We start from the raw sequence: 23,675 nt of genomic DNA on the forward strand, positions 1-23,675 counted from the left end.
CAGGAGCAGGAAACCGGTGCCCTATGTGCTTCCAGTTTGGGAAGACTGGGCCTGTCTATCGCTGCTGCTACTACCGCCAGCTGGGGCTTTGAAGTTTTGAGCCGAGAGACCAACACCCAAGGTACTGTGAGCGACCTCGGAACATCAATGGATATTTCCGCCGGTCGCCATTTTGGGGACCGTTTCCCCCCGCGGTTTTTGTTCGCCGTCACCACACCGCCGAGCATCCTCTCTATGAAAATCCCGCCGTGAGAGCCTGTCTCTCCACCCCTCCCGGCGGGAAAAAAGTAAGAGCAGCAACCCCTGGGGGCGGAGTGGCGGTGGGCCGACGACATAAAAAGCCTTCATGAACGCCGGGTAACACTCACTCTTACGATTCCAGTCACCGAAACGACGCTTTCGAAAAGTGCACAATATAATCAATGTTGTCATCAATCACCACAACGCGTCGGCACTCGGGGACGCCAAGCGGACTACTCCCTTTTGAGTGGTAGTCTCTCTGGAGGCCTCCGGAAAGTCACTACACCATGGGATGGCCCGCGGATACAAGCTGCCGGAGTGCACCTTATTACACCCGTTGGAAGGTGCATCTGCCGCGTCACACTTCATGCGAAACCTGTCCGGTAACGTTCTTAGTTCTTCAGAACTGCGCGACGGATGCTGTCTTCGGAATAGACTCCTTGTGCGTGTACAGTGCGGTCATAAACCTAGGCGAGAACAAGTTGACACTCCGACAAACTCTCCCGACGCCGGAAGGATTTACGCTAAAGGCAGCCGCTCCTGCAATACTCGGATCGCCGACCTTGTGAACCTGCCGTCACGGTCGTGTATTTTGATACCCCTCGAGTCCCATGAAGCTTCCCGCGCCGAAGTTTTTTCTGCATCAGAGTAGCGTCCAATTGCTCATTAAAAGGGCAATTGGAGTCTCCATAGGTGTAAAAACGCTTCAACATGAACGTGCCAAAGTCCTCGTTACAAACTTCTGACAAGAACCGCGACACCTTATTAAAGGTACCATTGTGGGCCACACCGAGGAACTCTGGAATTCGGCCATGATCACTACACTGTCCGAAGACCCGTCATCATCGCAGGCCCAGAGAGTGCCACCCACGGAACTTGACATGGATCCGAAGTTCCCTGCTTCAGCGCAAGGACAACTGCTTGAACTTCCTGGCGAGTTCACTGAGTCCTTTGCGACCTCTTCAAGGGTCAGACAAACGACAGTAGGGAAGCACCGCACTGTTACCGACGACACCGCGCTCTCGGTCCACCACTCAGCATACCGAGTATTCGTAAATGAGAGGGAGGTTATCCTCGACCAAATATAACACATGCTCGACGGCGGTCATCATCCAGCCGTCAAGCAGTCCATGGGCCTTACCAGTCCTTTGACAAGAAGAAGGGCGGAACTCGCAGACTGCGTTGACTATCGTCGACTGAACGCCATGACCAGGGAGGATGTTTATCCGCTTCCTCGGATCGATGACACAATGAAGCGAATTCGCAACTCTCGATATTTTTTATCGATGAATCTAACAAGTGGATACTGGCAGATTGAGGTCGACGCAAAAGATCACAAGATGCCGGCCCTCGTCACGCCGGATGTGCTGTACGAATTTAAATCGATGCCCTTGGGGCTGTGCACGGCTCCAGTGATCTTTCAGAGTGTACTGGACACCGTGCTCGCCGGTCTAAAATGGCAGAGCTGCCCGGTCTACCTAAACGACGTTGTGGTTTTCGCCAGCAACTTCGATGAACACTTGAGACCACTTCAAGCCACGCTTCAAGCCATCCAGAACGCAGGAGTCATCCTCAAACCGACAAAATATCGATTTTCTTACGAGGAACTAAATTTTTTGGCCCACATCATGAGCGGCGAAGGTGTTCGTCCTTAAACTAAGAAGACCCGTGCCGTAGCCGCATTTTCACCGCCGTCGGGCAAGAAGGCTCCAAGAATATTGCTGGGTCTTTGTGCCTACTGAGGCGCTTTGTCCGAGATTTTACCAAGCTCTCTGCACCACTGACGCACCTCGCGAAAGACACCGTAATATTTGAGTGGAGAGAAAAGCAACGGCGGCGTTCGAGAAATTGAAGTGACGCCTTCAAACCTCTCATACCTTTGGCCATTAATGGCCAAAGGTATGAGAGAAAACTGATCGAAATTTCGATCAGTTTTCAGGAAGAGAAACCACGCCAACGCCAGTGATACTAGACTTGGCGCCGTACTGGCCCAAAGGCAGGAAGGCACAGAGAGGGTTATCGCATACGGAAGTCGGACGCTGGCTAAGGTGGAGAGCAACTACCTAACGACAGAGAAAGTGTACGTTGCTGTCATCTGGGCGATAAAAAAGTTCAAATACTATCTGTATGGAAGTCCTTTCCGCGCGGTAAGAGACCACCCCTCGCCCGGCTGGTTTGAAAACTTACCCTCAGGACGCGTAGCTCGCTTGAGTCTTGGACTGCAGGAGTTCGACATTACTGTGGTCTACAAGTCTGGCCGCAAGCACAGTGACGCCGATTGTCTTCCGGAGGCTCCTATCGAGCTGACGTCTGTACTCTCTAACGCCGACGACGAGGACCATGTTCTTATCGGCGCAGTGCACGCCGACAAGATGGAAGAACTTCCACGGGATAATTTGGAGCTGCGCGAACTCATCGATCATCCGGAAGGCCGGCATACTGCGGTGCGTCGAGTCTTTTTGCGAGCTCTGCTTCCCTTCGCCATCTGACGGGGTGTGCTTTACAAAGAGGATTTCAACACGGCACGGCTGTTGATTGTTCACAGCGGCCTTCGCGACGAGATCTTCGAAGCCTGCGCCAACGAATCGAAGGCGGGATACCTTGGCTACACCCGGACACTCAGCAGGATCCGCAAGAGGTACTACTGGCAAAAGCTTCCGAAGACCGTTCACCTCTACACCCGATCATGCCATGATTGCCAATGACGAAAGAAACCACCGACAAAACCAGCAGGACTTCTGCAGCCAATCGCTTCCTCGTCCTGCGGACGACCTGCGGAGTGAGAAACCGTGGAATAACGAGTCGTTCCCCAAGCAGAAGCGAAGTACCAACAACAGAGAGTTCTTCGCGAACGGTGAATGACGGCTGGAGTTCACCCGAGAGAAGCTTCTTGGGAGGCCAGGATGCCGTAACCTAAACCTTGACTTGCACCAAGGTAACATTTTCGCACAGCGACTGCTCAAACTGCTGCTTGGTAAAGCAGAGCGGTGCAACGAGGGCCACGACTTCTTCGTCGCACGAGACGTCTTCCCGTAGAGCGGAGACAGGAAGGCTTGAAATGGCGTTCGCCACTTGATTTTCCGAGCCTTTGCGACACTTTAAAATGTGGTTGTAGCGAAGAAGTTGCTCAGACCACCTTGCAATGTAAAGGGGGCGTCTTCGAGAGCCTTGGGACGACAGAAAGGAAACCAGTGTTTGGTTCTCCGTACGCAACGTAAAAGGACCACCCCAGAGGTAAATGTGCCAATGCTTGCAATCCCAGACGCATTTGAGTGCTTCACGTTCCCCGACTGCGTACTTATTTTCCGCTGGAGAAAGCGTGCAGGACACAAAAAGTGATTGTGCGCAGCCTGTGACCATCGAGCTGCTGAAGAATGCGCCAAGTCCGATGTCGGAAGCATCAGTGGAGACGATCACGAAAAGACTGACGTCAAACAGATGACGCACCATGCTGGAGGACAGCACAAATTTGATCTTACAAAAACTGGTGCCGACAGTATCGCTCCAGATGAAGGACTGGTTCTTGCGAAGCAGGAATCTGCATTGGCTCTAACACGTCAGCAAGGCAGTGGACGAACTTGGCATAGTACTTGACCAGAACGAGAAACGAGCGTAACCCAGCCGTGTCGGTTGGGCCAGGAGTCCTCAGAATGGAATCCACCTTGTCTGGCAATTCCTAGATGCCTTTTGCAGTCAGCTTATATAACAAAAAGGAGAGTCCTTTGACGCAAAACACACACTTGTCGTTCAGCTTGAGAGCCCCGTTCTTAATGTGCCGAAGAACAGTGGCCAGGTTGGCCAGATACTCTTGCTAACTTTTACCGAACACGATGATGTCTTTGATGTAGAAAGGAACGACGGGTATCCCCGAGAGTCCGTGACATCATATATTGGAAAGCGGTTGGATCCGATGCCAGGCCAATGCATATAGGCTTGAAACAAAAAAGTCCACCCTGCGTGATGAAATCAGTGAGGTCACGGCTGTCTAGATGGCACCTGGTGGTAGGGCGACTCAAGATCCAGTCTTGAAAAGTGGGTGGCGCCGGCTAAACTGTTTAGCAACTCTTCTGCATGCAAAAGAGGGAAATTATCAGTGACGACGGCTTTGTTGGGCTTACGAGGGTCAACACAGACCCGAATAGCGCCGTCCTTCTTTTTCCCTATAACAGTGGCGGACACCCACTCGGAGTCACTGACGCACTCTATCACAAACAAGCTTTCCAGGCGACGAAGCACTGCAGACACCTGGGCCGGTTTGCTCATCTTGCGGACGCGGCCGCGGCTGCGGCCAAGAGAGATTTTGTCTGTCACGTGACCAGCTCCATGGGGACAAGGAAGTACCTAGCGTCCCTGCCCTAATGGTGGAGAAATCCGTATCGCTTCAAGCACAGAAGATTAACTTCACTCGCAGAAACTGACTGCAGGGACTTTCAACTGGAGTCCAATTGGCCGCCCCTTTATACTGTAGGAGCGGCATGTAAAGTTACGGCCAGGGAGGGTAAATATGAGCCAGAATAAAGAAAGAACCATGCGAAATGAAAGCGGCGGCAGTAAATTTATTTTCTTCCGCCAACGCCGGTGCCTCACGCCTTCTGCTGTGGTCAAGAGGTTAGAGCGCCGGCACTTGACGTCGCGGCGTGAAAGCCCCGGGTTCAAATCGCGCCAGAAACTCTTTTTTTTTTTCTTGTATTTGACTGCACTCCCACTGAGAATGTAGAAAATGCCCTATGAGCTCTATAAAATCATTGGGTGGGTAGTTCTGACTCACCAGTTCGTTGTTTATGACCTCGAAAGAGCACACACATGCCTCTGGCTTTCTTTACCAACTTCCCCCACGCCTCCTGCATCTGCGGTACACTCCGCGGAAAGTTGACAATACCTTCCCATGCCCGTCTTTTCGTTCGCCAGGTAACTGTGCTGCTGAATTTCTCTAGAATTCGTTGTTTCCGTTTTCCAACTGCTCATTTGAATTCCATTTGTTGATCCAAAGTCATTTTAGGTGTTTCGGTTAGAGATATGGTTGGCTATGTCGACGCCTGATTCATTTTTGCATTCGGTTGTGATCGTCCGCTATTCTAACTAAAATTCAACAAGTAATGTGTTCATATTACAAATCGATTGCCACAGCAAAATGTAAAGAGTAAAAGTATACCTTTTACCACATTCCATGCAAGTAAAAGTATGATCTCTTTTATTTCACTTTTACTACTTTCTCAGACGTTTGACTTGCGGCCTTGCCTGTAGATTTTCGCTCAATCAATGCATCCACAGCTGCTAGTCTTTATTACTTTTTGCTTATTTTGTGGAAATTTTTTTTAAATTGTCACATCTGCAGTTTTTATTAGAACTAAAAGGGCGTCTCCTGTTATTGAAAGGAGTCGTAGCAAGAGTGTTGAATATTTAAAAGCACATAAAATTGTAGTTGCTGCGGAAAGGATGCTTGTTTTGGCTCCTGTGAAAGCCATACCGATAATGATCATTATAAAACGATTTTATTAGCGCGTTAACTTGCCTTTATTTTTTTTTTTCTTCCCGGTGTTTCGATTGAACAGGTGGGACTAACAGGAAAAACAATGTAAGGCGCAGTAGTGAAAGTGGATGGTTCGTAAGAAGGATCACAGTTAAAAAATGAGGCACGCGCAAAATAGAAAAAAAAAAAACGTTTATAGCGCGATTTGAACCCGGAACGCCCACGCCGCGTCGACAAGTACCGGCGCTTTAACCTCTTGACTACAGCATTAGGCGCGAGCCGCTTGCGCTGGCGGAGGTATATAAATATACTCCCACCTCTTTTTTCTCGCGTGTTTTTTGTTCTTTATTTTTGCTAATATTTACCCTCCCTGGCCGTAACTTTACCTGCCGCTCCTACAGTATAAAGGGGCGGTCAAAGGGACTCCAGTTGAAAGTCCCTGCAGTTAGTTTCTGCGAGCGAAATTAGGTTTTTATGCTAGAAGCAATACGGATTTCTCCGCCATTAGGCAGGGACGCTAGGTACTTCCTTGTCCCCGTGGAGCTGGTCACGTGAGAGAAAAATCCCTCTTGGCCGCAGCCGCGACCGCGGCCGCAAGATGAGCAGACCGGCCCTGAGTGCGGAAGTACAGCGGAAGATGCCAAGGCTGCGATGCGACAGGTGTTGCGTTGCTCGGACTTTGACCTGATGAATATAGCCCTTGGCAAGTCGAATACCTGGAGCAGAGAGAGATCCAAACTCGCTGGAAACCGTCTTCGGAAGCCGAGGTGGTGCAGAATAATTTGCGTTGCCAAGGGCTGGTCGGTTTCGCCTGCAGCTGACACTGGCGGTGTCACGAAGCAACGAAGAGTAGGGCCTTCGACGTGAAGGTCTAAAGCCTTGATAGCGTCGATACGAAGCAGAGATGTGCCTTGCAAAACAACATAGGAAAGGAGGCGCGCCGTACGTCCCTTAAACTTGACTTGGACCGGAAAAACAGCCGCGTGTTGGGATAGGCTGTTTAGAGTAGTCAAACAATTTCACTCGTGGATTAGGAAGCAGCGATTCCGCAGCAAAGTGCTTTTTGAAACGGCTGTCCGCCAAGATCGAGGCAGATGAACCAGAATCGATAAGAAACGTCGATGCCTTGTCATCATCAGCAGAAATGTCGAGAAAAATGTCGTTGCGAGGACGGCTTGTGAATGAAAGGACGCTCAAAACTTCGTCATCGTCGGATGAGTGGTGGCAGTCGACTTCAGTCACAGCGAACGCGGACGAGTGTTGCGGCTTGTTGCAGACGGAGCGAAAATGGCCACGCCAGCCGCTTAGAAAGCAGCACCGATCTTGCGCATCGCAGCGCGATAACGAAGCACGATTTTTTGGGGAACCGCAGCGGGAGCAGAATTACCAAGAACTGGGTGATGCGCGGGAGCCCTTAGTGCTGACAGAGCGACGGTGGTCATGAATTTGGTGACCTTAGCCGGCGGTTGGGGATGTGCATGAAACAGCTTAGTCACGGTGCGACGGTTGGCGGTGGCTCGCTGGCGGCGATTGCTGCCGACGGGAAGACGAGCGAGGCCGCGTTGGCATTGCCCGATGCTGATTGTCGTCTAAATTTACTCACTGAACCTGGCTAGCTGTGAACTCTCGGGCTTCCTTAGCTGCTTGTTAGAGCTCTTGTGCTAGGAGCACGGCACACGAAGAAGACTGCCGAACCTTCGAGAAGAAGGCGCTCTCGAAGTTGCTCGGAAACGATGACTTCTAGAAACTAGTCGTGGAGGGAGTCCTCGAGGACGGCGAATGAGCAACGCGTCACGAGTTCTCGCGCAGTGCGGCAGCGTACTCCAGGACAGACTCGCCTGGTTGCTGGACGCGACGACAGAACCTGTGGCGTTGGACGTCGACATTGCTCGTAGAGGCGAAGTGCTGAGTTAAAAAAGCGACGGCTTGGTCGTACGAAGCCAGTGCCGGAGAAGTCAGTTGCCGCTGTCATCGGTAGTTTTCGCGACGGTAGCGGGCGGAACGGTTACGGAGGCGTCCGAAGAAGGTGGCGACGAAAAGAATGTCCGCTGACCTTTAAGCCCGAGGTTATGCAGCAGCATTAGGGCCTTGCGACGCTCGGTCGTGAAGTGGGACTCTCTAGAAGCTATAAGAAAGGTCTCGAACATCCGCAACCATTGCGGCGACGCAACGGCTGAACGGCCCGGCGCCTCGTGGAAAAGGTGGCGGCGGAGCGAGCCCCGAAATGCTCATGCCACGAAGATACCGGCGAAGTAACGCAACATGGGAAATCTACGAATCTCGTCATCGGTGTGGTGTAGCGACCAAGGAAGAAGTGACGAGCAAGCGGCTGGAGTTGAATAATGATTTTTTAATATATCAGCACATGACTATATAAACAGTAGCTGCATTCAATTCACTTACACGTCCTGCACCAGTGCAGCAAAGTGTAAGGGAGTCTACCTCCGGTGTGTGTATTTCGATACGACAGGAAGTACACCGCCCTACACTTTTCTGCACCGGTGCAGAAGGTGCAAGTAAATCTAACGCAGCTAACAATGTTACAAGAACACTCAGTGGAGAATCTCGCCGTTAAAACCTGTGTCTCTGGCGTGCTCCGAGACCCTTTAGCGACGAGTTGAGACATGAAAGTTGCCTCATATAACTATTGTAAGAGTCACTGAATGTTCTCAGAGTGCCGAAACTCCCAAGTTCGAGGTTCCAAGGTTGCGGGTCAATATTATTTATTTTGCAGTGGTTACCTTGAGCTTTTCGAAGCAGGTTTTTGGGTAAAAAGAAATGGAAAAAAACTCTTTTTGGATTAAATGTTTTGGAGTTTAGCACAAAATGACAGGCGCGTGATGTTTTCTAAAATCGTTAATTTACAAGGATTGGCGGCGCAATTAATATTTATTTTATACAACCATGTACCACCCGTGACTTCAGGTATCGCGTACCGGCCTGGGTGCGTCCTAACTTCGGAAGTAATTCGCGGCGCGTCCGCTTGAAAGACAAGGGTTGGCATCCCTGTAACCCCTCCCACTGTATATGTTTCGGCGCCAAAATGGCCGATTAAAGCCAAAATAGAAGTCACAGCGGACGCTGTCGAATGCGGTGCTCCGTGCAGTTCCCCGAGTGGCCACTGCGCAAAAAATGGCGCCGTTGCGATCGCCATTAGCTCGGCCCTTGAGCACGGATCGGTGCCACATGCTTAGGGCAGGCTCTATGACAGTTTCCGAACTGAGGGGTTCTAGTAACGTTGGCAGCTAATAGCACTAGCGTCACACACAGTACAAGTTTGAAAGATTTAATCCAGTAACCGCAACTACGACACAACGCTCCCCCGTTCAGTTTCGATTTTTGTTTCGAGTAGTAGCGCTTTTTTTAGCTTATAAAATATGCACGTGACGCTCTAACCAAGCATTCATTTGCTAGTCTTCTGACATCATAATAAATCGCCTGGTAAAAAATAAATAATACACTAAGAAACACGTGACAAAACAAATAAATAGTATGGAATAAAATATATAAAACTACTAAAAGTAGTGTTCATTTTGCATTCTCGTTTCAAGCATTCTAAAACAAATTGCTTTTTTTTTTTTGCAGTTTTAAGCAGAATTCGAAAGGTCGTAAAAAATAAGATATTGGCAAATATATTGCAAAGGTACGTTTACATCACGAGTAACACATAGAGTTTCTTTAAACCAAATTCGTGCGAATAAATTTAAAGCCTGGATCGTTTAGCGTTTAAATACCCTTTGCTAAACAAATAAAATAGCGCAAAAAACAGGGACAAAAAGTGTACAGGACAAGCGCTAACTTTAAACTAGTTTTACTCAGGAAAACCAAGCATATATATACACACGACAGGAATAGCAGCACCACATAAAAGCTGACTATTGTGGTGCTGCTTTTCCTGTCGTGTGTATATATATGCTTGTTTTTCCTGAGTAAAACTAGTTGAAAGTTTGCGCTTGTCCTGTATACTTCTTGTCCTTGTCTTTTTTTCGCGCTATTTTATATGTTTAGCTAAGATGAACCAACTGGCCCAACAACGTACCCTACTAAATACCATTTGTGTTTTCATGGGCTGGACTGGATAAAGAGTGGCAGAAATGGCGTTTTCCCGACGTCCAAGGTCGCACAGTTCTTGCTCACGAGGGAGAGATAGTGCATTGAGAAAATGGAAGGGGGCCTTTTTGCTGCTGTTTGCTTGAAGATAACTTGTTTGTTGTCAGTCGAAATACAGCCCCCATCAGAAGCTGGTCGCGCTGTTTCTTTTCTTTTTCTTTTCGTAGACGAGCGCAAGGAAAATGAGGAAAAACAAGAGGACGCTAAGTGTCGGCTTCCCGTCCCCTGCGTACGACATATCTTTTAAAGCCGCTGTGTGTGCGGACAAAGACGGTCATTCAGTGTCTTGTTTATGGCGCCTCTTCGTCCGTTCAGCTTCAGAAGCATCCAGTTTCCGAAAAAGACTCCGGAGACGCAACCGCGACGCAAACATAAGACCAGACCGTGACTGGACTCAAGATTTCTCAATGGCGGTGGATGTTGGTGGCGCGTTCGTCGTCTTCGCTAAACGTGCTACAGACAGTGATTTTGTGTGCGTGTGGTGCACCTGCCTGGTTTTATTCGTTGAACTACCGTACATTTCATGTATTTACCCAGCGGCATAATAAGTACTTCGAAAGATGTTATTTTGTTTTGCAACTGAGAACTTTGGTGGCCTATTTTGTCCGATCGCTTCTTTCTAGACCTGCTTGCGCCCGTGTTTGAGTAAGCGTTGATTATTTATGCCTTTTTGATTTGCAACATGAATGTAGAACTTGATGCTTGAAATAAATTTTCGATACCGTTTTAAATTGCATTTTTGTCTTTGATTCAGTCAATCTGACATTTAACGGGTTAAAGGGCTGAGGGTGTCTGAAAGTCTGAAGCGTCTGAAGGGATCTTAACAGGTGAAGGGATTTGAACGTCTGATGTTTTTGTTGGGCTGAATGGTTTGAAGCGGTGAGAGGGTCCCTTAACATATTAGGGCTGAAGTGTCGTTTTCAATACGGCACTTTGAATACATGGGTGGAATAGGACTCCAAAAAGAACATTGGGAGACGAGTTTCTAGCGCCGTAGTTTATACGTTTACCTGAAGATTCGATTCTGCCTTAAAATAAAGTATATAAAACAATTGTCGTCTTTGCCTTTGAATATGTGAAGGATACTCACATTGAGAAATGTGCAACCGAGTAGAAGTATGCCCGACGCCTCACCTGGGAGGCGCAAGTTGTTTCCAAGAACCATGAAGCGGTAGACCATCCAGAGCACGCTCACACCGACCAAAGGTTCGCCCATGATGATCGTCTCCAGAATGTGGGACTTGGCTGGTAAAAAAGAGGAGTTCGCATGAAATAACAAAAGTCAAGCGTAAGTCACTCTTCGAATTGAAAAATTGCACTATCCAAAAGGAAGTTGTCGAAAAGGTGCACACGCAACAAGACCCTCTGCAAACTAGTTTTATGCTACACTGACAGGATATTGGCAGCAGTACATCCTTTTTAAATTGCGCGTACTTGCTGACACTCGCTGTGCTTCGGGGGAGCGTGCTTGCTCAGGCTTACGACAGACCGAAGGGTTATTGAAGGTGGACAGCAGGCACTAGAGGAGGGCCAACTAAATCCCCACTCCTGTCGATCTCATTCTGACTAAATATAACACAAACTTCTTGCTGCGAGTGTAGTCACAAGCGCTCCAAGTGCTATACTCCGTTCACCCTTAAGCTGAGACTAAAAGCTCCGGCTTCAGAACGAGCATTCTGCCCTTGCTAGCACAAATGTGAAGGAGCAGGCACGCGCCACCAAAGCACTGCGGAAGCCATCATGTTCTTTCTGCCGCAGTGTCTAGTTTCAGCTAAAGTGTGAACGGAGTGTAGACCCTGCAGGCAGTAACTACTCTAAAGATCGGAAACAAGTTCCACCTTGCAGGTAAAGACGAGAACAATAGAAAGTGCAGAAAGAAGAGAATTGTTCTGCTAGAAAATCAAGAAACCTAAGCGGGTGAAAACTGACAGAAAAGTTGACGAGAGAGCGCGGGGACGCCCGAACTCCGATTTATATGAAAGAAATTGTGTGTAGGTAGACGCAAATCTAGATGCCTTCGTCTTGACCGGTGTCCGAACACGTCTGAAAGCCAACTCCAAACGCTAGACGCTGGCGTTCGGCGTCCAAGTGCGTTGGATGAGCAAGTAGAGACAGAGGCAGCGAGCTTTCCGTCTACCCACTCATCATTTCAAGCAGAGCTCGGTTTTAAGACTTCCCAGCACCATCTCGTCTCCTCCTGTTACCAGAGCCGTGTATAAAGAGAGTTTGGTCAATGGAAGGCGTGGGAAGAGCCAGGACGTGCACCAGACGCAGCAAGAGGTCTTGTCATGCTCTTTTGGCCAACCAGAAGCCGAAAAGAATCCCCTAGGGCTGGTAGCGGGAAACAGTTTTAAGCATAGGTACTTGGTTTTAATAAGCGCGTTAGACTTAAATGTAGTAACCTTTACGGTTGGAAATAAGGTGCACGTGATGTTTCGATTATGATCATGCAGAAAGATATAAGAAACGAATGTGCCGCTCAACTCTGTTTTCCTCGAACAGCGTTTGACCGCTCGGACGGTAGATTGCCTGCCCTCGGCGCCTGGCGTACGTATTATGTTTATCGTGACGCAAGTGGCGCACTTCCACCGTGATTTTGGATGACCATGATTGAAACATCGCGTCCACCCTATTTTCAATCTTTGAGAGTTAGTCCGACACAGTTATTAAGTTTGTTTATCGAGACCACTGCCAGGGTATTATTTCCGGCTTCTGCTTGGCCACATTCGAATTTGTGAAAACGCCCTGGAACACGATCAGCCGCATTCGGCCAATGGCGCCTCCTCATTTGCGTCGTATACTTCCCAATGAATGGTTAAACTCTCCGTATATACGGCTCTGCCACTGCCGTAATTTTTATCCGTATAGATCCTTCTGTTTACAAACGGGAAACGAAGGTTTTACACACTTTTCTTTTAATCTTTTGTGCTTGTATGTATATGCCATTTATTGTCTATTTTCGTACCATGTTGACGCAAGTTTTGTAATATTGCTTACTTGTTTTTCATATCTTCGGCAAAAATGCTAAATTTGCGTTGTTTTCTAGTTTTACTCTTTTTTTTTTTTTGCGATGTAACGTTCCTACTGCTTGTATGGTTCCTCAGACACCCTCAAGCTGTCTTCGAGAACCTTTTTTTTTTTTCTGGGCAGCCGCAAGAGCACTTTGGAAAAATAAATAAATTACATTGAAATTAACTGTCGCTTGCGTCCCCAGCGACTTGCGACTGCTCCCTCTTTCCAAGCCTTTCAAGCTTGTTTATGTCAGACGCGCTAGAATGCAGAAATGATTCACGCACAACAAGGTTGGAAATTCAACGAGGGTCATCGGCTGTATAATTTTACGTCTTGGAGGAGGCAATTTGGTTCGCAACAATATTCGAAAAATGTGAACCTGTTGAACCCTAGGTCCCCGAGACAAGCATACCCATGCTTTTGTGGGCCTATATATGTACTTTGTTCGAAAGAGATACAATAAAATATTTTTTATTTATTATTTACAATCTCGCGCTTCTTCTTTATTTTTTGGCGTTCACCTGGAGAATTGGTGGTTAAATGTTTTATTAACATTTCAAGCGGCGATGTTTAAGTGGCTTTTGTTCCTTTTTTTGTGAACCGGATGTTCTCTGGGGCGTCAAAGACTGGGGCGCGGCCTGGTGGCATTTGCCATGAAAGGGTCTATGCATCAACGCGTGGCTCTGACATAATGCCGCTGCGGTGGTGTAGCAATGGGTAGTGAACTTGCGCAAACGCTCCATTTCAGGAAAATCTTGTTTCTGCGCACGCACAGTGCACATACATCGTGCGGGGAACTGAGCGTTGGACCACACCTTGTGTGGGCTTGTTAGTGAATAGGGCGTTGGTCTATCTTTGGAGAAACGAAAGCCTCTTGGCAGGTTCAATTTTATGTGTTCGCGCCTATGGCCTGTGGTTTGCTCGCTTTTCGGATCCATGAACACTCGAATGCTGGACTGAGCAGACCGCAAGCAGGGCTGAGGATTTGTAATCACTGGAATGATGTATAGCTACACGCGCTGTGAGTACGGCAGGAAGGAGCATGACTTGTCCCGCTTACACTGCCATACTGCCTACTCTCTACAACGCTTCTGTGTCTCGTGCACCTCCAGCTCGCACACGCCAGCAAATCATGGCGGAGGACATGGAACTCGGGCTGGAGTCTACAGTATCGTCTTCATTTGAAAATGCCCTACTCTAAACTTCTCAGAACTCCAATTAGCTGACGCGTCCTTGTTCAGTTTTGCAGTGAAGACTTCTTTAGAGCAGTAACGTAACCAGGACGGAGACTTCTAGGGTTTCAGCTCCTTCAAAATTCAACCCACTCTATAACATACACATGCATTTTGACCCTCCTTTCCCCCCCCCCCCCTCTCCACACGCAAAGTCATGGACGTCCAAGCCACCTCAACCCCCTCCTCCTCCCCTAAACAAAATTACTGGATACACCACTGCAGCAAAGTAGAGTAAGAAAATAGGTACCTGTAGAGAGGACCTTCAAGTCGGACACAAACATGGGTTCAGGACAGCAGGTCAGAAGGCTGACAAGGACCGTTTCCTTCAAAGTTCTGTGCTCCGCGTCGGATGTTCCAGATATGTAGAGCACAAACAGCATCGTGCTGAATGCTGAAAACGAAATCAAGACAACGAGAACAACTGTTTTGCTACATTACAAACGTGTACAATTTGTTTCTGAATGGACGGCCCTCACAAGCCAGTTTGGCAACGCCAGCGCTGCCGGAGTGCATCGAAGGAACTGTAGCATTTCTGTAGATACAGCAACCGAAATGCAGCTGTACGCATGCAGAGCACAAGTCGGCACAAGCCGACTTGTGGACCGCAGCTTTCATGCTGTGGACTAAAGTTATGACAGCGTCATCATGCGCCGAACGCTTCGTGAGATTGGTCTTTTGTTATGACTTAAAGGGGCTATGCAAGGGTATTGAGTTAGAATATTTCTCAATTTACACTAGCTAGCTGGCATTACCGTGCTTCATATGCACTCGCACTCAACGCCACTGACGCGTTGTAGCTTGAATAATAAAAGCTGACTTATTTGCGTATCTCCTTCCCACTTCCTGATAATACAGTCATGAAAATCGCAGCATTGACATATGCGTACGAATTACAGAATCGTGACGATATCCAAATAAGGCTAAAAGACTGGGCATGAACCATGCGTGAATACTGGATTTGGGAGCGTGAAAAACGAACTACGGCTGGTTTACAATCCTGGCACATGAATTATGGCTCATGCACAATCAGCGTTCGGGTATTGGCCAAAGCGTCGAAAGATGTTCAGTATCGGGCGTGGGTCCAATTGCTGATTTGAAGCCATCCAACCGCGATGAAGGCTTCAAGGAGGAAGAAAATGATGTTGGCAGGCATCAATTATATTAAGTAGTGTTGGCTGGACTTGTGCCGAGAAATGCAACACCAAGATCGTGGGTTTTATCCCAGGGGACCGAGCTCTGGTTTAGAACGCCAAATCATACCATAAGTAAGCGCAGAAATAATAGTGCAACCGACCGAATTATTGCGAGCCCATAATGTTCTCGAAGTACGTAATTTTTTATAATATCGAGGAAACAAATCCCACACTAATGTTATGCTATGGCAACAAGGTTGTAGCACACCGCCCTCTCGCTAAATCTAAAGTCCGCGTAACAATCCCGAAGCCACACTTCGGCGAATTCGGATGGATATTCAGGCCGCGAAAATAAAGTCGCAGAGCCGTCGGCGATGTTTGGGGCCGAAAGTGCAGCTGTTGTCGTGTCGGCCTTCTATTATTGTGTAAAAGCTCACTATGATGTCTACTGCAGGTTTGATTCTACCTTCCTCCACGAGAAGAAAGGTAGCATCTGGCCATTGTTTTAGCCAGTGCTAGTTTAAGGACGCTATGATTTTAAGCTATCACCGTGATTTTTTTTGATACGCCATCAAAGTTGTCTTAGCGTCAAGTCCAATTGGTTACATGTTTTGCATTAGGTCCGGTTGCAGCCAACGCTACGATTAAATCGAGCCAATCAAAGCGGCGCCATCAGTGCACCGTCAATTCGGTCGTTGTCTTTCGTTTGGTGTTTTGCCCTTTATAGCGTTTGACTATAAAGGGCCAAGCCAATCATGCCCAACAAAAAAGCGCGTGGTCACGCCACGTTCCCTGCGCGTAATTGCTTTAGCCGGGGATAGCAGGCGCACAAGTGCGATGACCGCCGTAACGACGCACATTTGGCTATGCTTTATTCACTCTACCCAATCGTAGAATAAGCTGTGTTAACATTTAATGCGAAGTGGAGTCCTGACTTTACGAGTAGCAACTATGAGCGGGTGCTATTCAAAATCTGCCTGCCCATTAACAAGAAGATTAAAAATAAGGGAAGACCTTGTACAGCTTTCTTTTTCCTCAGAACACAGTGATTACACAGGATCAGTAGACTGGGTGTTTTACATCTCCCTCAATCGAGCGCGGGGCCAAGATGTGCGCGACTGCATTTTCAGCCGTCAGAGAGTTTTCGTGTTTAGGAGTAATATCTTTGTCATAAACGCGAACGTTCCACTTCCGGTACCACTACCTCCCCGCCCCACCCCTCCCCCGGAAACCGCGCTATCCCATTGGCCAAAGCTGTTGATGGTGGGAACGTTCGCGAAAGATGAAAATCGCCCGTTTGACGTTACAGTCGCTTTTTCGAGTTCGGATGGGTACCACAAAGTAACGGATGACCAGGTATGAGTTGCCCGGCGCAAAGTGGAAGTCGCGTCACTAGATTAACTGTGGCATTACTCGGCACATCCTATACTCAGTTTCACCGCTAGTGCGAGCTAGTGCGAGTGTAGGAGCCGCGACCTTCACTATACTTACGACCACGTCAACTGGAGCGCGACTACTGGGGACTCTAGCCCCAGATGCGGCCGATATAGTTTCGCGCCATCCACTAGATGGCGCCATTACTCAGCATTTCAAGGCATCCCAGAAACGCTTGGGCCAATGGGCATGTGCGTGGCCGGCGCGCTTAGTTCCTTAAAGCAACCACTTTGAAAAGGAAGACAGAAAAGACGTCAATGTCGAGGTAAGGCAATGCGAAGCGAGAGCAGCCAGGATACAGAACGTCGTACCCAAAATTCATCGGGCGCGCGCTAGGTCACAGGGGTAGAACTGCAATAGGCCAATTGATATGAGGGTAGGCAATGGATAAAAACAACGAGCTTGAGTCTTCCCTCAGAGTGGTAAACCGGAACCCACTGCCTGCAGCGGAAATGGCACCCCCCTGGTTGCCGCCATCTTGCCTGTTTGCCACATTAGTGATCACGTGACGTTACGATGGCTGCGCCCAAAGGTGGGCCAGATCAGATTGGCCAGATCGCGGTCAGCAGATGGGCACTCTGGGGCTGCGTTCCAATCTTAGTCGAATGAAGCCGAGTTCGTCCGGCGGATCACGTCACGTGACAAGACAGATACAGCAATTGTGGACGCGGGTGAGTTTTTGAACTCAACGGGTACGAGAACTTCACCCAGGAGTGAGATAGAAGGAGCGTTCGATTTACTTCCACCTCCTGCTGCCTGCACAGGTGCAGAAAAGTGTGGGGCGGTGTACTTCTGGTCATATCTCAATACATATACCGGAAGTAGACTGCCCTACACTTTTCTGCACCGGCGCAGGTTGTCTGCGCCGGTGCAACGCCTCCTCTATTTTAGATGCCTGTCAGACGAGCGCTTTCCGCCCGATCGGACCCTTTCCCTTTACCCTTTCCACTTCGCTAGAGATTGCCGCTCGCGGCGCTGGCAGCTGACCACACAACTACGCACGCGGTGCGCTTAGTTTGGGTACGCGTGATCGTGGCTGGCAGCATCGCGACGAGTTACGTCAACGGTGCAGATCCTTTCTAGTGTCGACCTCACTACCACCGTCGCGTGATCTATTTCTGTTTCCCTCCGTGTTTGCAGTGAATCGCGTTCATCATGCGGTACTGTTGTGTGCCGCTGTGCACGTCAAGTGCAAGAAAGAAAGAACCCATTGTTTCGTTTCACGAGGTTCCGGCTGACGTCGTGTTGCGACAAAAGTGGATCAAGATGATATCACGGAAGGACTGGGAGCCGAACACCACGTCGAACTACTCCGTCGTCTGCAGCAAGCATTTTGTGTCTTCGGACTTCAAGGAGAACACTAAAATTCGCCAGCTGAAGAAAGGAGCGGTGCCCAGCGTGTTTGCGGGCTATCCATCCTACATGTGTTCTGCGCCTCCAAGACAACGTCGAGATGAACGTAGTCGCAAGCGCGCACTGCAGCCCGGTGATGGCAAGAACAGGACTGTGAAGAGAATGTGAAAAACAACTGCAGACACAGGTGACGTGCACCTCGTCAACTGCACTGTGGACTCTGTCAGAGCTTCTGTTTGCGACGAACATGTGCAACTAACCGTCACATCGGCCTGCGTTAGTCCAGCCCCCACCAGCAGCAAAGCAAGCATGAGTCCAACACCTGTAAGTCACATCGCTGGCGGAGACGAATCGATGCCGAAGCGTACTGCAGCACCTAGTAGCAACAGCAGTGCAATGGTTGGCGCGCGATCATTTGCGAAACGAGCGTTTGCAACACAGACAGAGAAGACCAGGACCAGTGCAAGCGGTTTCGTGGAACGTAGGAAAGGGAGAGCTAAGGAGCAAGCGCTTCGTATACAGATCTCAAGACTGAAGGAAACAGTGGACAAATATAAGGAGGAGCTGCGAAAGCTGAAAGAAGACTGCAATGTCAGTACTTTCCTGGACGTTGTTGCCGGTGCCGAACAAAAGAATGTCTGGGCTGTGTTCCTTCTTGACCAGATAACCAACTACGACAGCAAACGACCGACATGGTCTGAGACAACTGTGCGATATCGCATTATTTTCAGGAGCATGTCAACAAAGACATCCGAGTACATCCGGTGTGAACAGCTGCTGCATCTACCGTGCCGGAACACCTTGCAGAAATACATTGGGATCGCATCTGGCGAAGTCGGTTTCAGCTCTTTGGTTCGATGTAGACTGGAGACGGAGCTTCAAAGCCTAGTCGCACCTCAGTCAAGAGTGTGCAGCTTGGTGGTTGACGAGAAGCACATCAAGCAAGAACTGGAGTACAACAAACAGCGAGACGCCTTTGTTGGTGACGTCAACATGAGCCTAGATTTGGACCACCTAACGCAAGCTGAGAACAACAGCATACTAGCAAACTCATTGCTTTGCTTTCTGCTCTGTGGTTTGGCAGCACGCTTCAAGATACCCGTCGGGTATTTTTTTACGAAGGCCTGCACGGGAGCAGAACTTGCGGAGACCATTGTTCACGTCATCAAAAAGGCCGAAGAACTTGGTTTTGAGATAGTTCGACTGGTAACGGACAATCACAAAATAAATGTTGGTGCCATGGACATTCTTTGAAAAGGGCAGGCGGCAACATCGGCTCCGCATCCAGCTGATTCTTCAAGGATCATTTTCCTTGCTTTCGACCAGTGTCATATTATAAAAAATGTGAGGTCGTAGTTTCTTGCGAAGAGCATGGGCGGGCAAAAGGAGATATCAGCCGCACCTTTGAAAGAACTGTGAAAGATGCAGCAAGGATCCATGGTAAAGCCGATCAGGTTTCTCACACGAAAGCACTTATATCCTTCAAACATAGAAAAAATGAGCGTGAGGCCTGCTGTGCAGATCTTCTCCCCGCCTGTGACAGCTGCCTTGCAATACATGAAGGACCAAGCTGGTCACACGTGTGATCTGCTCTTCGCATCGGTTGGTCCAACTGTGGATTTCGTGCTGATGATGCACAAGTGGTTTGCAGTCATGGACGTGAGCAACAGCCAACAACACATCCAGAAGAATGACCCGGACACTCGATCGCCATTTCAGTGACATCGATGACGCGAGGTTGATCTGGCTTGAAACCACGTTTCTCGACTACCTCACTAATGGCGAATTCGCGTGTTTCTTTCTGCGCGCTCTGGAGCGCTCTTTCCAGAGTGCGCGAAATCGGGTGGTTGAAAGAGAGTGCTGTGGCCTGATCGGGTGGTTCATTCCGAGGGCGCCTCTCCCTCTCAGAGCGCTCTCTGGCACTCCGTCTGTAGCCGTCGGAGTGCGGAGCGGCGCAGGCGTCACGTGGTAGCTGGACGGTGATCACGTGGTTGTGTTGACGATGGCGGGCAGTGGTCTGTTTTTGGTATGCGGGGTCCGGCATGACGGTGATTGATGTGTGGTTCTACAAAGTGCTTGTGCGTTCGACGGTGCGAGGATTACAACGCACGGGACGACATTCGTTTGCGACCGTAACAAGAAAAGCCGACGTGTGAAGTGTTCCCAGTGCTTTCACAATATCGTTCGTCTCACAGCGGTGAATCCGCTAAGCCTAACCGACGACAAAACAGCTCGGAGAGCTCGCCGTTGTTTTACCGGAGTTTGTAGTCGCTTCAAGAAATTTTTGAGGTTTGGTAAAAGTGCGTTCAAAGGTTTGTGGTGTAAAATAAAGGGAGAGCCGAATATAATGCATTGTGATTTGTGTCACATTTCGATGTTTGCACGACATTTCGCCGTGAGAAAAATGCGGTTTATTAACCATTTTATATTCGCCCGCTCAGTCGTACGAATGACCGCTATCACAGCGCGTTCACTGTCGAAAACGCGATGAGTTGACCACTGTTTCCAAGCGTTGGCTTTCGTTCCGTTCTGCAAAAATCAATTCACATACTGTTGTTTTCTTTTTTTTTACATGCCGATGAGTAAAACAATTTACGTCACAAAACCGTTATTTCATCACGTTGCGAGCGTAAAGTTTGCACAATCATCCACCGTACGCTCTAAAATCTATTTTTTTTATTTTTTTGTAACGCATTATTAAAATTAAGAAGTTTTACTTCCATGACTGGTCTGAGAATCTGGGAGCGCTCTGAAGCCAGCAGTTGTGATCGACTGAAAAGGATCCCGAGTAGCTCTGGCGGCGAGAAGGGGGCGCTCTGCTGAATCGAAAGCAGAGGAGAGAGCGGACCACCCGAATTCACCATAAGTTGAAGAGTAACAGTCATCCTGACAACTTCTTGAGCAAACAGACCGATCGTGCACTGATCCTGACAACACGCTTCTATGTCGAGTGCATTCGTTTTCTTAACAAAATGAAGTTTAACTTCGTGCTGACTAGCAAATTTTCGAGTGACCCCATCGAGGCTCTGTTTGGTTTCCTTCGAAGGACGCCAGGCTGCAACGATGCAATGGACATGAAGAGTGTGCTCTGTGGACTAGAAAAGATGTTGAAGACGGACATTGTTTCCTCATCCGCGCAAAGCAACGTTAACTGCTCAGCATCATTCTGCAGCATCTCAGGAGTCTCCAGCGACAAGACCGTATATGACAGCCATCCGAGCAAGGGATTTTTCCCACCGGCAGCAGAGCAAAGGCTGCGAGAAATGTGCTGGACGCCAGGTCAGTCGCTGCCCAACCCCGAGGTTGCAGCCATTGCCCTTATTGGAGGCTACCTAGCTCGCGTGATGACAGAAAAGTTGGACTGCCAGGACTGTGTCGAACTTGTGGAGAGGGCGAAGGGGAACGCGCCTGTGGACGGACTTATCGCGTATCAGGACAGGGGGGACTGAAATACCCCACGAAAGAGCTGGTTTCTCTACTGAGGGGCCTCAAGAGGTTTCATGCTATTTCACAGGAAGGCCATTGAAAAGCCACTGGAAACCAGCGTGGAACATGCTGTTAGTGGTCTCATGGACATCCCCATATTAGTGTGTAGAAGCCGAGACGCAGGCCACAGGAAGGTGTTCCTGGAGCTCTTGTGCCGAAGGTTCATTACACCACTGCTAAGCAATCATGCGCTGAATGTCACGGACAAGAACTCCATCGTGAAGCTGTACGGGAAGAACCCACTGTCGCGTAAATTGCAGAAATTGTAGGTGCATGTAAATATTGTGCAGAAGATATAACTAGTTCCTTGTGTATGTTGTAAATAAACATTTCCATTCAAGAATACTATATTTCAGTGGTGATAACAATTTCAGTCCCTTGCATTATCATGCTTTGTACAAAAGAAATATTTAAGCTTGAAGCAACATCTTTGACCCTGTGTAAAAGTTTGTTCCTAGTAATTTAGTGCTGTGTTAAAATGTTTACTTTCCTTCTCGGCAGCTACGGCTGCCGCTCTACGGCGGCTTACAGCTTACACTTGTATCTGCAACGGGGGGTTGCAGATACATTTTGGGGGGGGGGGGGGGGGGGGTGGCCCCCAAAAATGAAATTTATTAAGGGGAGTCTATCTCTCACTATAATGAATGGGGAGTCAAGGTAAGTTTACTACAGATCATCGTATATTAAAGAAGTTCCACTCGGCCAATTAGCGAGATAGACATCCCTCCTAAATTGTGAGAACGCACGTCGACATGAGCAATGAAAGCGGGCGAGCGCGCGGCCGGCCCGGCCGTCGCGCACATTTTCGGAGTGGCGGGAGGGAGCACCACGTAGCGGTAAACGCGAGAACCAAGGCGTCCGGGGCTCCTATTGTTAAGCGAGCGACCTGCCAGGCATCTAAAAATAGAGAAGGCGTTGGCCGGTGCAAGTAAATCGAACGCAGCTTCTATCTCACTCCTGGGTAAAGTTGTCGTACCCGTTGCGTTCGAAAACCTACCCGCGTCCAACGTTGCTGCATCTGTCTTGTGACGTGACTTGGTCCGCCGGAATAACTCGGGGCCATTCGAGTAAGATTCGAACGCAGCCCCAGAGTGGCCCATCTACTGACCGCAATCTGGCCAATCTGATCTGGCCCACCTCTGGGCGTAACCATCTTAACGGCACGCGATCACTAATGTGGCAAACAGGCAAGATGGCGGCAACCGGGGGGGGGGGGGGGTGACATTTTTGGCCGCTGGTTTACCGCTCTAAGTTTACTCAAGCTCGTTGCATCAAAAGGACCTTTACAGAGCGCCGCGCAGTCGAGTAACGAAACGCTGCTGCCGCGTGTTGTAATACAAGGAGCGCGCTGACACACCCTTCTGTGGGCAGGTCAGGATTACGTCACCCAGTGGGCACCGCTTCTAGAACGCGTGCCTTGCCTTTCGCCAGGCTCTGGCTGCGCGTGAGATGAGGTGCTATAGGAGACAAAAATGACTCGATTAAGATGATGAGCCTTAAATGGGCGATGTAACAATTTCAAAGCGCAGCTATGAAGCGCCCGTTTCCGCGTTTCGCGGCGACGCCGTCGCCGTAGGCGTCGGCGTTACCGCGATAAATTTAGAGGGAAAATTGACGTCACGCGACCTCAACACGAGTTTAATACCCCGCTAAATTTAGTGGGGAACTGTATTGCTGTTGAGGTCACGTGACGTCAGTTTCCCGCTAAATCCACAGAGAAACTTCATTTGTACATAGGTGACGTGACACCAAGTCATGTGGTGTCATTTTCCCCGCTTAATATAGCGGGGAACTCAATTGGTGTTGAGGTAACGTGGCATCAATTTTCAGCTAAATTTTGTGGCGAAAGTGTGGGAGCAGAGGAGGAGGAAGAGGAAGGTATTAGGAGAGGAGGAGGAGAGGAAATGGGGGATGAAAGGAGGACGAGGATGGGAGGTGGAGAAGGAGGGGAGGAGGGGAGGAGGAGGAGAAAAGAAGGAGATGAGGAGGGGAGGAGCTGAAGGAAAGGAGCGGAGGAGGAGGGGCATACCCTCCCCTCCCTACACTCCCGTCCTCCTCCTCAAGAGCTGCGCTCTATTTTTGCATTTTAGAGATTTGTAAATGTCTCATTTTTTGACAGCGCAGCTCTTACGCGCCCGTTTCTGAGTTTTGCGGCGTCAGTGTCGCCGTCGGCGTCTGTGTAACCGCACCGCTAAATTTAGC

General features: G+C 49.1%; 1 protein-coding gene across 1 annotated transcript in view; it reads right to left on the bottom strand.

Annotated features, from left to right (window-relative positions):
• The window catches only part of LOC120846205 (sodium/hydrogen exchanger 10-like), a 184,747-nt gene that overhangs the window by 153,318 nt on the left and 7,754 nt on the right, over positions 1–23,675 (bottom strand). Inside the window, exons 2-3 of the mRNA XM_040217895.2 lie at positions 14,315–14,458; positions 10,955–11,065 (exon numbers count right to left, since the gene is read on the bottom strand). Coding sequence (XP_040073829.2) covers positions 10,955–11,065; positions 14,315–14,458 — 255 coding nt within the window. The remainder of the gene's footprint in view (positions 1–10,954; positions 11,066–14,314; positions 14,459–23,675) is intronic.

This window comes from Ixodes scapularis, unplaced genomic scaffold (genome assembly GCF_016920785.2).
Source record: "Ixodes scapularis isolate PalLabHiFi unplaced genomic scaffold, ASM1692078v2 PGA_scaffold4__175_contigs__length_147842914, whole genome shotgun sequence".
Classification (NCBI taxonomy): Eukaryota; Metazoa; Arthropoda; class Arachnida; order Ixodida; family Ixodidae; genus Ixodes; species Ixodes scapularis.